Source organism: Heterodontus francisci, chromosome 47, assembly GCF_036365525.1.
Source record: "Heterodontus francisci isolate sHetFra1 chromosome 47, sHetFra1.hap1, whole genome shotgun sequence".
Classification (NCBI taxonomy): Eukaryota; Metazoa; Chordata; class Chondrichthyes; order Heterodontiformes; family Heterodontidae; genus Heterodontus; species Heterodontus francisci.
In genome coordinates this window covers 8,970,542-8,986,702 of record NC_090417.1, presented here as the reverse complement: position 1 = coordinate 8,986,702, position 16,161 = coordinate 8,970,542, and the positions used below count along the sequence as shown (strand labels likewise).

General features: G+C 43.1%; 1 protein-coding gene across 1 annotated transcript; it reads left to right on the top strand.

Annotated features, from left to right (window-relative positions):
• Positions 1 to 2,663: 2,663 nt before the first annotated feature.
• Positions 2,664 to 15,069, top strand: myl7 (myosin, light chain 7, regulatory). Its single transcript, XM_068023176.1, has 7 exons — positions 2,664 to 2,740; positions 5,329 to 5,436; positions 11,112 to 11,187; positions 11,485 to 11,589; positions 12,274 to 12,352; positions 14,165 to 14,213; positions 14,965 to 15,069. The coding sequence occupies exons 1-7, from the start codon at positions 2,738 to 2,740 to the stop codon at positions 15,067 to 15,069; spliced, it is 525 nt and encodes a 174-aa protein (XP_067879277.1). The 5' UTR covers positions 2,664 to 2,737.
• The last annotated feature ends 1,092 nt before the right edge of the window (positions 15,070 to 16,161 follow it).

Below are 16,161 nucleotides of genomic sequence, written 5' to 3'. Positions count from 1 at the left end.
GTGCTGTAATACTTCTATCACTCTGTTCGATGAGAGCCAAACAGTGTAAATATTGTGCAATTCATGATAGCTTTTAGACAACTTATGATTGATAACTGTGATGACTGTATGAATCACCTGCAGATAGATGGTGAGTCAAGTACAAAAAATAAATGTTACTGTGAGAATAAATAATCACTAAAATAAAGTGATTTGTATTTGATTTAATTTCTTCCTCTGGTGGGATTTTTGTATTTGTGGTTAATCTGGTTTGTCTCCAGATGCCATCCTGCACTACTTGAAAAATGGAGAATCCCTTGTCTGGGTGATCACAAAAAAAGGTCACTGGCAAGCCTCAGGTAGTAAAAGCGAAAGTTACCTATTCTTACACTGTCAGCAACAAATCTATGATAAAGCAGGCGACAGTGATTGGGGTTTTGCATCATGCCTGGGTCTGTTGTCGAATAATTGATAGAGGTTGATTGCCATTATTAGCCAACAATTCCAGATCTTGTATCATGCAACTACCAGGATGATCGAAAGCAGGATCTCAGAGCAGCACAAATCAGCGAGACCAGCAGGGCTATGAACAGCGAGGAGGAAGGCGAGAGTTCAGTTGGAGCAGTGCGAATCAGCGAAATCAGCGAAACCAGCGGGGCTGTAAACAGTGAGGATGAAGGCGAGAGTTCAGCGGGACCAGCAGCACCAGCTGTCGCCTGGAACCAGTCAGAGCCCACATTCGGAAAGAGAAAAAAAAGGTGTGACATCACAGGGAAGCAGGTAGGTGATTGGCTGGTGAGTAATGCACTTTCGGGACTGCATCTCAACAATTGGCAGACTAAAAACGAGAAAAAAATAAAGTATTAATAATAAGGAACAAGTGTTGCCAGTTGCAGCAGCTTGAGCTTTGGGTTTCGGATCTTGAGCAGCAGCTGGCGATGCTCCGGTGCATCCATGAGGATGAGAGCTACTTGGATAGCATGTTTTTAGATGTTGTCATCCCGCAGCTTAAGTGTATGTAGGGAGAGAGGGAATGGGTGACCACCAGGCAGTGAAAAAGAAACAGGCAGGTAGTGCAGGAGACCCCTGAGTGCATCTCACTCTCCAACAGTACTGATGAGAGTGATGGTTCATCTGGGGAATGCAGCCAGAGTCAAGTCCACCACGGGTGGTTCTGCTGCATGTTGGGGTACAAGGAAAACTGGAAGAGCCATAGTGATAGGTGATTCGAGGGGCCGAGTGGCCGACTCCTGCTCCTAATTCGTATGTTCGTATGTCAGGGGAACAGGCAGGCATATCTGTGGCCGCAGATGTGAATCCAGGATGGTGTGTTACCTTCCTGATGCCAGGGTCAAGGATGTCACTGAGCGACTGTAAACTCACTGCCTGAAATGGTAATCGAAGCAGAAACCCTCAACACATGTAACAGGTGTCTGGATATACACCATAAACCTGCAGGGCTAAGGACTAAATTCTGGAAGGTGGGATTAGGCTGGATGGCTCACTTCTCGGCCGGCGCAGACACGCTGGGCCAAGTGGCCTCTTTCTGTGCCGTAAACTTTCTATGATTCTACTCAAACTAGGTGGTCCCTGGTCTTTTGTCGTCCATCAATTCCTCTGTTCTTAAACCGTGTTCTTGATTCAGCAGCAGTGATTTAGAATATTAACCATATCATCTTCTGTTACAGCATCGAGCCCATTCTTAAATGAGTGCTGTCCTGATCGCAAATGTTGTTCCTGACAACTCATTTCAGCTGTTGATGCTGTGTAAAGAATTCCTTCTTGATACTTGTCCTAACCTTGCCCTTCATATCTCTGAATTTGTGCTGGTTTAAATATGGGCTGGAATCCTATCTATGAAAACATCCGCTACAGTGAGCAATGCAGCAAAATGTCAGCACGGTATTGAGATGCTGTACTGCCGACAGGAGGACAGCATATAATATGTATTTGAAAATACAGTACAGAAATAAAGATATTCTTTACAATAAATATTATTTAAGTACTAAGCTTTATTACAATTCTCTCTTGGGAATTTGAACTTTCAGAGTAATTTTAAAATAACCATTTATGTAGTGGGGGAGGTGGTGAGGGGGGGAAATAATACAGATTTGTAAAATAGTGCCACAGGTTCTTTAATGTTCACCTGAATAGATAGGATTGAAGTTTAACATCTGATCCAGAAGGTAACATTTCCAACAATGCAGCATTCCTTCAGTACTGCACTGGGCTTTCAACCTAAATTATGACACAAAGGCTTGAAGCATGGCTTGAAGCCACAAACTTGACTCATAAGCACCTGGGTTAAAGTGGGAGGAAGATTGAAGCTGGTTGTCCCTGTTGTGCTATAATACATTGATCACTATGTCCTGCAGGACAGGAAAGATCTCAAAGGCAACTCAAATTGACACCAATGACACAGAGAACTGGTTTGACACTGGTTTAACAGGGATATCGACTAAATGGTTCTTCACTGTTAGTGGAACCCAGTTGAATGTGAATAGAGTACCAAATGAATAATGTTGACATAAAGCGTTCATGTTACTCTGGAATGTTCATTACTCCTAACATTATCAGGACTGTAGTGTAGGAATTTGTTTTATCACAGTCTTGTGACAGACACTGGGTTGCATATTTCCATGTAAGGTCTATCCCTCAATGTATCCGTTTTTAGGAACAAAGGAGATAAAGAGGGCTATAATAAGCCGGGCACGACTTGGTCAACCTCGGCATTTCTATCCAACACCAGCTACAGAACATGGTAAGTGACAAAATATTTTGTTGTGCACTATATATGTGTTAGTCCATGTTTTTTTCAGTTTGGTACAAATTGTCAAGATCAAATAAGGTTAAATCCTTTGCAAAAGATCCCATCATACTGAGCAGATTTCCCTTTTGTCAATAATTTATTTCTGCCACTTACTGTATCGATGAGATTTTTCCACAAATGTGCAACTCTAACTTTGATGAACTAAACTTGATCTTCATTGAAGCAAATAGGTTAAAAGCTGAATAAGCTTTCATCAATATTTAGCACAAAGTTGTTCATATTTTTACATGAAAATATTGTATTATTTGTCACCTTATTTACATGAAGTAAGGTATTTATTGGGAATAGTTATCTGACAGCCAATTATCAGTTTGGGTGATGTCACAAATTGCAAGGACAGTTTAAATAGATAACTGAGCTTAATTAATTCAGAGGACCATTGCTTTTTAAAAGATTCAAACTTTACATTTTGTTCATGATTTAATTTGGCTTTATTCTGCCCCAGGATTGGCTGCTAGTACCTGCTCTGTTGTTAATGTATAAGTGTTCACATTGAAGGATTAGAAATTTTGAAGTCATCACTACAAGTCTATTGATAAATATTTTACAGTAAATTACCTGGAAACTTAATGCACTCTTATTTCTTATTACAAATATTTACTGCAAGCATCCCTTTGCGTTGCCTTCATTTGACCATGGGAATGACAGAACTGTGTTTTCATTGATCACTGTTATCAATGTGTTGATTATGTGCTCCTCAAGTTTGCTGGAAAGTGGGCTTTGTAAGCACACAGTAAAGCTTTCATATTAATTGACACAATCTATATTTTTAAATGCCCTCTTTTATTTAATAACTTTGAGGCTTAGTTACTTAACCTCTCCATGGCCTCCAGTGGGAGGGAGGAGGAGATTGTCTGAGTCTTCCCTGTTAGTCTGTAGACTTGTCAAAACTTAACACTGGTGGCTTTTGGGAAGGGAAGTGGAGGCTGCACCGAATCCTTGTGATGCATTCACTCCCTTTCAAAAAATGTATTTGTCTGCTCCAGCCCAAGATCAGTGTGCTCCTTCAATTCTGCCCTCTGTGCAGAGCTGATTTTAATCGCTTCACCATTGGTGGCATGTCTTCATGCCTGTGTCCTCGGCTCTGGAATTCCCCCACAAGACCTCTCGGTCTCTCCATCTCTCTCTCCTTCTTTAAGACTCTCCTTAAAACCCAACTCTTGGACCAAGTGTAAGGTTATCTATCATAATGTCCCCTTTTGTGACTCGGTGTCAAACTTGGCTTCATAATGCTCCTGTGAAGCATCTTGGCGTGTTTTACTACTTGAAAGTGCTATGTAAATACAAGTTGTGATCATACTTTGTCTTGAGAGTTGGATCATTTGTATTGTCTAGTGGATTGCAATATCTTATTTATATCTTAAACTGAAATAGATACTTCATATGAGTTTTAAGAACAAAGCTGTGGGATTATTTGTTTGACAGTTTTAAAATATTGAAATATATATGTTCTTCCTTTCGTAGTTGTTGAGAACTTCTTCACATACAATGTTAGCACCATATTTCCACTCAGAAGAATAGAACACGTGTGAGACGCAGACAGAAAGTTGTGCATAAGAACTTCCATTGGAAATAAATTAATATTATACAAAACATAGATGCCTGGGATTGAATATCAAATCATAATTTAGTGCAGGGCTTTGGATGATGTCAGGTTTGCAAATGTCATGTTCTCAATACTGCTGAGATTGTTGGTTTTCATAGAATACAGAGGACTGTCTGTAATTTACAGACAGGATCAGAGTGGGTTGGCAGAGTTGCATGCAGGATAACAAAGACTGATAGTGAGTTACAGATATTGACCTGGAGTTATATGTTGATAATGCAAACATGCAGGTCTTCTGATACCAAACTTAAGTGAATGAAAGAGGAATGTTTGGTAATTATACCAAGCTCTATGAGCAGTTGTCAGATATAAGAGAGATGACATTTGGAACTACCTGAACAAACTAACCAGATGGACTAAGGAATGACAGATAGATCTTAATGCAGATATTTCCAGCTTCTGCAGGATTTTGCTTTTATTATAGTATTGTAATGCATGTTGGGACAAAAAACAGCAGTGAAAAGATATCCAACAGCCTTATTGTTCCTGTACTGCTGGTGAGGGGAGGTTGGCTATGGAGGACAGTAGACCATGGTTACATAGTGGAAAAGTGGAGGTCTGGATGTTCTGTTGTTTTACTTGATATCTATGCAGAGCTTTCTCTTGGGATTTTAGAGAGTGGGGAGAGTCTGTGGTCCAGTGAATTGTACATGGGTGAAGAAGGAGAGGGTTGGATGTGCCAAGTTTTTTTTATTTCAATTGAAACAGCAGAAGATAGAACTGATATTAATCACTTTGCCATTATTATCTTTAATAATATATTCTGATTTTTCTTCTCGTAAAACATTGAGCTTCCCAGTGATTTATACCATATTGCCTGACAAAGTGACTATGACGGTGTACCTGGATTTGTGTTTCCTGCTTTTTGATGCAGTGGCTTCTCTCCCATTGCTTTGTCTCTTTTGCTTTGTAGGCAAGCAGGAAAGCAGCTAGAGGGAAAGCTTCATCCAAACACAATCAACGAAGCTCATCCAACGTCTTCTCCATGTTTGAACAGTCCCAAATTCAGGAATTCAAGGAGGTGAGGAGTCCACATACTTAGCTAGAATTCCGGGTCTGCCAGACCCAGTTTCCCTGAATCTTTCTGCTTTGTTTCTTGCTCCTTTCTTGACATCTGCATGTTTACCTCTAATTTGTCCTTAACAAACCAAATAAAACGTTAATACTTGGTACGTGCATTAACATGTGTTAAATTGATTGAGTAATTTTGACTTTAGACAACACAGTATTGGTTCAGACACCTGTTCAACAGCTTTGCCATTTTTTGATCTCAATGAAGTCAGTTAGGAGGTGTTTAATGGGTGTTCAAGCCAATATTGTGCATTTTGCACTCTTGTCTAAAGTTAAAATTACCTTCATTCAGACTTAAAAGGGATTTTGGGAATGTCGTCAAAAATACACTAATATCCGAATGCTAACACACTTTAGTGATACCTTTGAACAAACAGGAGACATGTGCTTTAGCTCAAACACTCAGGCCCTGATTTCAACCCAACCATCTTGCTAAAATTGGGAAAAATCAACTTATTGCTCCATTCCCACTGGAATCTCACCAGCCGTCATTTTAACTCTACAGCTGATTGAAGTTGCAAACATACTACGGCCAGTCAGAAGTGCCACACAGCAGCAAACCTGCTGAGTAAAGCTTAGTCCCATATGGCTTCATGAACTGATTTACATGACCGTAAATCTGTATTTAAAGGTCACTCACCCACAGCCACTCAGGCTATTAGATCTGTGTGCAGATTCTGATCTTCCAGATTGCTTCTTTTGGATTTCATTTCCCTTAACTGCTTTCAGAAGCACTCATTCACCTGGGAGTATTTTTTGCTTCACCTCTTTGGATGGATGAACAGTCGGAGGAAGAGGACCAGGAGTAGCTGCATGAATAACCAGGATAAGCAGCAGCTGGGCCTGTTAAAGACAGGAGGTGAATGGAACTCACCAGCGCACAGGTGTCAAGCTATATTTTCTTAGATATTTCTGAAGCAGTGTTAGAGGAGAGTGCATTTCACCAGGCTGTTGCTGATCTTTCCAGTCTTTTGAGGCAGGACTCACTGTCTCCTGGACTAGGGGCCATGTTCTGCCAGTAGTTGTAAAGGTCACCACCACCATGACCTTTTTTTACCTTTGGCTTCCTCCAGGTTGCTACATAGAACATGGTATAACAGACTCCAGTCACATAGCTATCTGTGCACCAAAAAGTCAAGCCAATGTGAACAGAATGGGCTTCCACTCGATCAATGTTTAACTGCTATGTGATCAGCACAGAAAGGATTTGAATATACTTGGAAATTGGGCGGACAGGTTGCAGATGAGGTTCATATGGAAAAACACAACGAGGGGACAAAAATCCAGGGGCATTCATTATTGCTTAAATGGAAAGAAAATAAAGTGTATGGAAAGTGAAAATGATCTGGGGGTCCGAACTGAGAATAGGTTGAAGCTATCACAACAAGGCTCGGTGGCAATCAGTAAGGCAAATTAGATGTTGGGATGTATTAAAGATCAATATTGAGCTGAAATAGTGAGATAATCCAGCAACTTTAGAAATCATTGGTGCGACTGCACTTAGAGTACAATATACAGTTCTGGTCGTCATTGCACAAAAGGATACTACAGCTATTGGGAGTGATACAGAAGAGAGTAACTAGAATGATTGAGATGATAGAATAACTGGATTACAGGGAGCATTTATGTAAATTGGGCATGTTCTCACTGAAAAAGGGGTTTAGAGCTGATATGATTGTTGTTTTTAGGATTATAAAGGGACTGGATAATGCAGATTTTTAAAGCTGTTTCACCTTGTCCAGCATAGTAGAATCAAAGGACACAGCCTTTGCTATAAAACTGATCTGTGGAAAGTTTGGGTGTAAATTTAACTGCCAAAAATGGATGGATTTGGATTGGGTGGGAAGTTAAATTGTAAAAAATTTCAAACCCAAACCCAGTCTGCCTTGAATTTGTCCACTTCTGATATTAATGGAGATGTGATGGGGCAGGCAACCAACCCCATCTCAGGAGACGTGTCCCTCTTTTAAATATTTTAATGAGGCTGTGTTTATCTCCTTCCTCGCTTTAATGCTAGCCAGCCAGGTTTCCCAGCGGGGACTGCTGGATGGAACAGGCAAGTTCCTTTACAGCACTTCTTGTGAACCAGGAGAAGCAGGAGTGCTTCCTCCAGTCCACTAAGCAAACCTGTTAACCTCCCCAGTGATCAACCCCCCACCCCCTTCCTTGATCCGATGCCCTCCTGATGTCCTCCCTGGCCTGCAATCTCCTCCTCACTCTCTTGCATCTCTTCCATGGGCTTCCCCTCTCCCCAGTTTCTCCAGCCCCTCGCAACCTTTCCTCCTTTTTTTATTTGTTTGTGGGATGTTGGCATCACTGGCTAGGCGAGCATTTATTACTCACCCCTAATTGCCCTTGAGAAGGTTGGGTGAGCTGCCTTCTTGAACTGCTGCAGTCCTTGGGGTGTTTGTACACCAACAGTGCTGTTAGGAAGGGAGTTCCAGGACTTTGACCCTGCAACTGTGAGAGAATGGCGATATAGTTCCAAGTCAGGATGGTGTGTGGCTTGGAGAGGAACTTGCAGGTGGTGGTATTCCCATGCCTCTGCTGCCCTTGTTCTTCTGGGTTGTAAAGTTCGCAGGTTTGGAAGGTGCTGTTGAAGGAGTCTAGGTGAATTGCTGCAGTGCATCTTGTAAATGGTACACACTGCTGCCACTGTGCGTTGGTGGTGAAGGAGTGAATGTTGAAGGTGGTGGATGGGATACCAATCAAGCGAGTTGCTGTGTCCTAGATGGTGTCAAGCTTCTTGAGTGTTGTTGGAGCTGCACCCATCCAGGCAAGTGGAGAGTATTCCATCACACTCCTGACTTGTGCCTTGTTGATAGGCATTGGGGAGACAGGAGGTGAGTTATTCACCATAGAATTCCTAGCCTCTGACCTGCTCTTGTAGCCACAGCATTTAAGTGGCTGATCCAGTTATGGTCATTGGTGACCCCCAGGATGTTGTCAGTTGGGGATCAGCAAGGGTAATGCGATTGAACATCAAGGAAGGGATGGTTAGATTCTCTCTTGTTTCAGATGGTCATTGCCTGGCACTTGTGTGGTACGAATATTACTTGCCACTGAACAGCCCAAGCCTAGATGTTGTTCAGGTCTTGCTGCATAAGGACACGGACTGCTTCAGTATCTGAGGAGTTGCAAATGGTGCTGAATATTATGCAATCATCAGTGAACATTCCCACTTCTGACCTTATGATGGAGGGAAGGTCATTGATGAAGCAGCTGAAGATGTTTGGGCCAAGGACACTCCCCTGAGGAACACCTGCAGTGATGTCCTGGGACTGAATGATTGACCTTCAATAACCACAACTATCTTCCTTTGCGCTAGGTATGACTCCAACCAGCGGATAGTTTTCCCCCTGATTCCCATTGACCTCAGTTTTGCTAAGGCTCCTTGATGCCATACTCGGTCAAATGCTGCCTTGATGTCAAGGGCAGTCACTCTCACTCTCACCTCTTGAGTTCAGCTCTTTTGTCCATGTTTGGACCAAGGCTGTAATGAGGTCAGGAGCTGAGTGGCCCTAGCAGAACCGAAACTGGGTGTCAGTGAGCAAGTTATTATTGGGCAAGTGCCACTTGATAGCACTGTCGACGACACCTTCCATCACTTTGCTGATGATCGAGAGTGGACTGATAGGGCGGTAATTAGCCAGGTTGGATTTGTCCTGATTTTTGTGCACAAGATATACCTGCCAATTTTCCACATTGCCAGATAGATGCCAGTGTTGTAGCTGTACTGGAACAGCTTGGCTAGGGGCTCAGCTAGTTCTGAAGCACGAGTCTTCAGTACTATTGCCGGAATGTTGTCAGGGCCCATAGCCTTTGCAGTATCCAGTGCCTTCAGCTATTTCTTGATATCACATGGAGTGATTCGGATTGGCTGAAGACTGGTATCTGTGATGCTGGGGACCTCAGGAAGAAGCCAAGATGGATCATCCACTCGGCACTTCTGGCTGAAGATGGATGCAAATGCTTCAGCCTTGTTTTTTGCACTGATGTGCTGGGCTCCCCCATTGAGGATGGAGATACTTGTGGAGCTCCCTACTCGTGTTAGTTGTTTAATTGTCCACCACCATTCGCGACTGGATGTGGCAGGACTGCAGAGCTTAGATCTGATCCATTGGTTGTGGGATTGCTTAGCCCTGTCTATTCAATGCTGCTTCTGCTGTTTGGCATGTAAGTAGTCCTGCGTTGGAGCTTCACCAGACTGACGCCTCTTTTTGGGTATGCCTAGTAATGCTCCTAGCATGCCCTCCTACACTCTTCATTGAACCAGGGTTGATCCCCTGGCTTGATGGTGATGGTAGAGTGGGGGATATGCCGGGCCATGAGGTTACAGATGGTGGTTGAGTACAATTCTCCTGCTGCTGATGGCCCACAGTGCCTCATGGCTGCCCAGTTTTGAGTTGCTAGATCTGTTCGGAATCTATCCCAGTTAGCACAGCAGGAGTGCCACACAACATGATGGCTGGTAACCTCAATGTGAAGACCTTCCATGATCTCTCCAGGCCTTCTGCGATCTTCTCTCTGGACATACCCTGTCGATGACCCCAAAGCCCTGCTCTCTCCCTCCCTTCTCTACGCTGCCGACTGTGGCCCAGTCCTGAGGGAAACTCCTCCTTTGGGGTTTCCCAGCCGCTAAACTGGCTGCGGCCCTGCCCCGATCCTGAACACTTCCCTGTAAATATTGGAGCTGTTATTTCAGTCAGCCATAGATAAATCTATGGAACAGACTTGCTAAGGAGACAGTGGAAGTAATTAGTATTGATTTATTCAGATGCAGATTAGTTAAATGTTCAGAAAATAACACTTTGTGATGCAGTATATGAGTAATTTGCGACATGATATGTACTAAGTGTAGCAGTGTAGTCACCTTCAGGTGACCTTGAATCTATGGTTCCCCAAGCTCTTCACCATTGGGGTTTTCCTCATGTCTTGTCTCCGTCTGATGTAGATGAATTGCTGGAGAGTAATTGCTACAATAAGTCAACAACTCCATTACTCGAGTATCATGTGGCTGCCAGGACGCCACATGGAAACCTTCAGCCTCCAGGATTCTCACTCCCATATATTCACTTAGTGCTGGGGCCCATTCCCTCATTTCATGGCCGGGCACCTGCTTCCCGCTGACTTCCTGGTTGTTTTGGTCAGGAGGTTGACAAGCACCATATGGGGGGTGGCAGCAAGCAGTATTGGCTGATTTACTGATTTTAACGGCCAGACCTCATTCGCATGCTGTATGCCAACTTCCCGAACAAAATGGATGCTACGTTTTAGGCCTTCCCGCCCGGTTGGCAGAAAACCCAACCACTGAAAACTGGCCCGGTGTTAAAATCGAGACCACATTTTCTTCTAATGAACAGAGCAAAGGTGAAAGCAAAAGTCAAGAGGATAAAAATTCATAGTGGAAGAGTTTGGACTTCCTGTTTATTCAGCAGGTTAACGATTAAGGTGACTGTATTTGCAGAATAATTATTTTCGGGGGCCCATGCATGCACAAAAGTAACAAACCTCTATGCAATACAGACTGTACTGAGAAGGTAACCCTATGAGTGGTGAAGAACACCAAACTTCATAGGCGATGCTAATGCAACTACTGATTCAACTTCTGTCATGGATTCACAGGCCTTTGGCTGCATTGATCAGAACCGTGATGGGATTATTAGTAAACAGGACTTGAAGGAGACCTTTATGCAGCTGGGTAAGTGAACATGTCTGTCAGTTCTTGTTAGTAATCTTGAGGGATTTGATATCCAGTAGTTTCAGTATCAAAGCATTCACAGAGATCACGTGTGTCCGGGAATCAGATTCGGGAATGAAAAGGCGAGCTTTCGAGCAGGAATATTGGAATTGGCCCATGGTACTCAAATGACTGATGCTAACAGTTATCTGGCCCCTTAGACCAATCAGATTGCTAGAGGAGGCCAGTCAGCCATTAAAAAAATACAGAGAAATGTGCAGATTATATAAGTATTAATCTGTCTGAATGTATTTGTAGGTAAGTTGAATACGAAGGATGAAGAATTGGAGGAGATGCTGAAAGAGGGAAAGGGGCCCATGAACTTCACAGTGTTCCTTAGTCTCTTTGGAGAAAAACTGAGCGGTAAGAGCAAGGCAACAATCTTAAAGCAATTGACATTCACCAACCTTATTTACATCCTAAATGGATCTTAATTCTTAGAACTATCTTCCTCTTATAATACTGGAAGGATTTCTTACTGTTCCTTTTGCATCTGCTTGTATAACAGTGATAGATGTCTTGCTGCCGCTACACCCATATTTGGTAGACGTGGTTGCCTCTGAGTGAGAAGGTCTTGGGTTTGGGTCCCAGTAAAGGGACTGGAGCACAAAATCTAGGCTGACGCTCCAGTGGAGTGCTGAGGGAGTGCTGCACTATCACAGGTGCCATCTTTTGAGTGAAACATTCAACCTAAAGCCTCATCTGCTCTCTCAGATGGACCTAAAAGATGTCAGAGCACTATTTTGAAGAGCGGTGAGTTCTCACCTGTTTGCACAATTTGCCCCTAAAACAGCATCACTAAGACATATTATCCAGTTATTCTCACATAGTTTGTGGGACTTTGCTGTGCACAAATTGGCTGCCACATTTCCTACATTACAACAGTGACTACATTTCGAAAGCACTTCATTGACTGTAAAGTGCTTTGGGATGTCCTGAGGTATGTAAATGCAAGTCCTTCTTGCCTTTTCACCTTCATTGTGACACTGTGCAACTCCAGCTATTCTCACCAGAGCAATAAATTTTCTGTGTATTTTGTCTCTACAGGCACTGATCCAGAAGAAACCATTGTGAATGCCTTCAAGCTGTTTGATCCCCAGGGAACAGGGCATGTCAACAAAGATGAGTGAGTAACAAAGCCATCAAAACCGTGAGGTGAGATCAAATCCACTCGAAAGTCTTGCGTGAGGTTGAGGTTTTAGTGTTTCAGGTGATAGCTTCTTCCTGTGAAATCTGAATCTTCGAAATAGCATGTTAAGCATCAGAGCTTCTTTATACAGGATACTGATAACGTGTCCATAATCCAATCATGGCAGTTGCATATTTTTCTCGAGGTTATGTTCTTAGTTGTCTTCCTTTGAAAAGTTTTCTCACAGCCCCTCCTCTGCTGAAGGCACTGACGCATGTAGGGACAGGGTTCCAGTTGGATTCATGATGACATTTGCCTGTGTAGTGCTTTAGGATGCAAGTGCTTTGGCATATGTTAGCAGTTGGGAACTTAATTTCAGTTAATTCAATAAGTTGGGAATAAAAAGCTCGTATCAGTAATGGTGAACATGTAACTGCTGGATTGTGTTCAAAACCCATTTAGCACACAGACTTAAGTATTTTCCTGAGGGCATGGAAGGTGCTCTTTAATTGCAAGCTCTTTCTCCAATAACTAACAGAGATAAGGGTAAGGCTGATCTGATCTAGTACAGTCAAATTAATTATGGGATTACACGGGATCAGAGGTGAGCTGGCAAGATGGATACAGAACTGGCTCAGTCATAGAAGACAGAGGGTAGCAGTGGAAGGGTGCTTTTCTGAATGGAGGGATGTGACTAGTGGTGTTCCGCAGGGATCAGTGCTGGGACCTTTGCTCTTTGTAGCATATATGAATGATTTGGAGGAAAATGTAGCTGGTCTGATTAGTAAGTTTGCGGACGACACAAAGGTTGATGGAGTTGCGGATAGTGATGAGGATTGTCAGAGGATACAGCAGGATATAGATCGGTTGGAGACTTGGGCGGAGAAATGGCAGATGGAGTTTAATCCGGACAAAGGTGAGGTAATGCATTTTGGAAGGTCTAATGCAGGTGGGAAGTATACAGTAAATGGCAGAACCCTTAGGAGTATTGACAGGCAGAGAGATCTGGGCGTACAGGTCCACAGGTCACTGAAAGTGGCAACGCAGGTGGATAAGGTAGTCAAGAAGGCATACGGCATGCTTGCCTTCATCGGTCAGGGCATAGAGTATAAAAATTGGCAAGTCATGCTGCAGCTGTGCAGAACTTTAGTTAGGCCACACTTAGAATATTGCGTGCAATTCTGGTCGCCACACTACCAGAAGGACGTGGAGGCTTTGGAGAGGGTACAGAGGAGGTTTACCAGGATGTTGCCTGGTCTGGAGGGCATTAGCTATGAGGAGAGGTTGGATAAACTCGGATTATTTTCACTGGAACGACGGAGGTGGAGGGGCGACATGATAGAGGTTTACAAAGTTATGAGCAGCATGGACAGAGTGGATAGTCAGAAGCTTTTTCCCAGGGTGTAAGAGTCAGTTACTAGGGGACATAGGTTTAAGGTGAGAGGGGCAAAGTTTAGAGGGGAATAGCGAGGCAAGTTCTTTACACAGAAGGTGGTGAGTGCCTGGAACTTGCTGCCGGGGGAGGTGGTGGAAGCAGGTACGATAGCGACGTTGAAGAGGCATCTTGACAAATACATGAATAGGATGGGAATAGAAGGATACGGTCCCCGGAAGTGCAGAAGGTTTTAGTTTTGGCAGGCATCAAGATCGGCGCAGGCTTGGAGGGCCGAATGGCCTGTTCCTGTGCTGCACTGTTCTTTGTTACTGAGTCTATACCATCAGGTTGAGTCCATTCATGATTCAATTTGACAAAGACATTAAAATCCTGCTCAGCCTTACCTTAACTGTTTTCTTTTATTGCTTTCATAGATTTAAGAGACTACTGATGACACAGGCCGACAAGTTCAGTGCAGATGAGGTGAGGTTTATATCTCAAAAGACAAATTATGCATTTAAACCTAAAACAGTTCAAGGTCTGAGATTCCTGGCATTCAACAAGCTTTACCAGTTGGACTTGGGTGGAACCAGACTGAACCTAATGGAGTTGTACCTGGGATGGAATTAAATCCTTCAGGGAACAGGGTTGTGTCCAGGGAATATTTACTGTCCATAAGAGGGGGCTACATTCTAGGTGATGCAAATTTTTACTGAGTGTCGTTGCATCCAAGATGATTTGACCCTTCGATGAGTAAAATTGTCTCCTGGGATCACTGACTTCTCTGAATGGAGTTCTATAAACTCTTTGCCTGGGAAACTGACCCTTCACAGAGTGGTGCTCTGTCTGTGGTGACTGACCATTCACCTTGTGGAGGTATGTCCTGGAATACTGGGCGGTGCTTTTCCCAGAAATACTGAACCTTCAATGGGTGGTTCTCTGACTTCAACTTCGGAGTGTTGGGAATTACGAAGTTATTGAAATGGAAAGAGGCAGAGGGAGTGGAGTTGGAAAACACTGAGTTTCTGACTCTAGTGGTTTGATGCGACTGTGATGTATTCATTGGATATTGTCACAGCAAACATAATGGAGTTCAGGGATTGTTTTAAAATTGAAAAAATCCTTTTGTTCTCAAATATTGACAGCTGAGTGTGATCTTGTCAGCTGTCCATCCATCTGTCCCATGCTCACTTCTTTAACAATGTCTCTGTTCCTGTCCCTTTTCTCCCCACAGGTACAGCAGATGTTTGCTGTGACTCCCATTGATGTTGCAGGAAACATTGATTATAAGTCACTCTGTTACATCATCACACATGGAGATGAGAAGGAAGAGGCATAGTTTGAATGCAGTTTGTGTGGGTGACCTCTGTCATCAATGAAAACATCAGAAATAATGACTGTATGATTCAGCAGAAGATAAAACATGACTTCTTAAAATGGACAACTTATCCTTAGATGTCCAGCCTCAGATTGTCATGCTTACTCCACCATTAATCAACATTTTTCTTGCCATTTTGTCCCCTTCCCCTCTAGTACTGAAAATATTGCCACCTCACTGGAATACAGCTTCTTGGAGTCAATATTTCTGTTTTTTTGTCCATGATTCCTGAGTCAGTCTAGATTGTGGGTGCTGACAGGATATTCAGTTACTGAGGAGTGAGCCTGCCTACACACACATGCACACTTCATTAGGTGACACTGGATAGTAATGATGAGCAGGAACCTGGCTGATTTTTCCTTCCCTAACCTTGAACACCGAATATTACTCAGCATGGGTTGCGATCAAAGCTGGAATCTTTCTGCTCCATGTGACTCAATGCTGACTGTGTACCATTGGGCAGGCAGATCTACTTTTTTGATGGTTTAGTTGTGATCAGGCCATTTTGCTTCAGTAACAACTTATACTGAGCAGTTACAGGTTTCTCAGGCTGTCTCTCCACTTTTATAGATTAACAAGTGTGATGTCACTGTAATTCCACTGATTCAGTAATTAAATAAAATCATCTCAACTTCTTCTATTGAGTTAATTTAATTGTCTCCGTGTGTGCAAATACTTTTGTTTGTTTGGTCTTGGGCACCTGATTCTTTACGCCCTGTCGTCCCCAGTCGCAGTGTGTGCACAGTGCTATCTTTATTATGTAGAATGACACAGAATTACAACACGGAAATAGGCTGTTGGCCCAATCAGTCTGCGTTATGGTTTAACCTGTACCTGAGCAGTAGTCCTAATCCCACATAGCCGCCCTGTTGCCATTCCCTTTTATTCCCGTTTCCTATAACCATCTATCTAGCTTAAATGTTGTCATGGTCTGTTACAATCACCAACTCTCGCATTTCACAACTACACATAACCCTCCGCATAAAGCAAGTTCTGCTACTCTGTCCGAAATTGCTGACATTTAATGTTATATTCATGTCCCCTCACCCTAGA

Excerpts from the sequence above, each read along its gene's own strand:
- myl7 (XM_068023176.1), top strand. Across the intron at positions 11,188-11,484 it reads GGAGACCTTTATGCAGCTGG|GTAAGTTGAATACGAAGGAT; the intron begins GTAAGTGAACAT and ends ATGTATTTGTAG. Across the intron at positions 11,590-12,273 it reads CTTTGGAGAAAAACTGAGCG|GCACTGATCCAGAAGAAACC; the intron begins GTAAGAGCAAGG and ends TTGTCTCTACAG.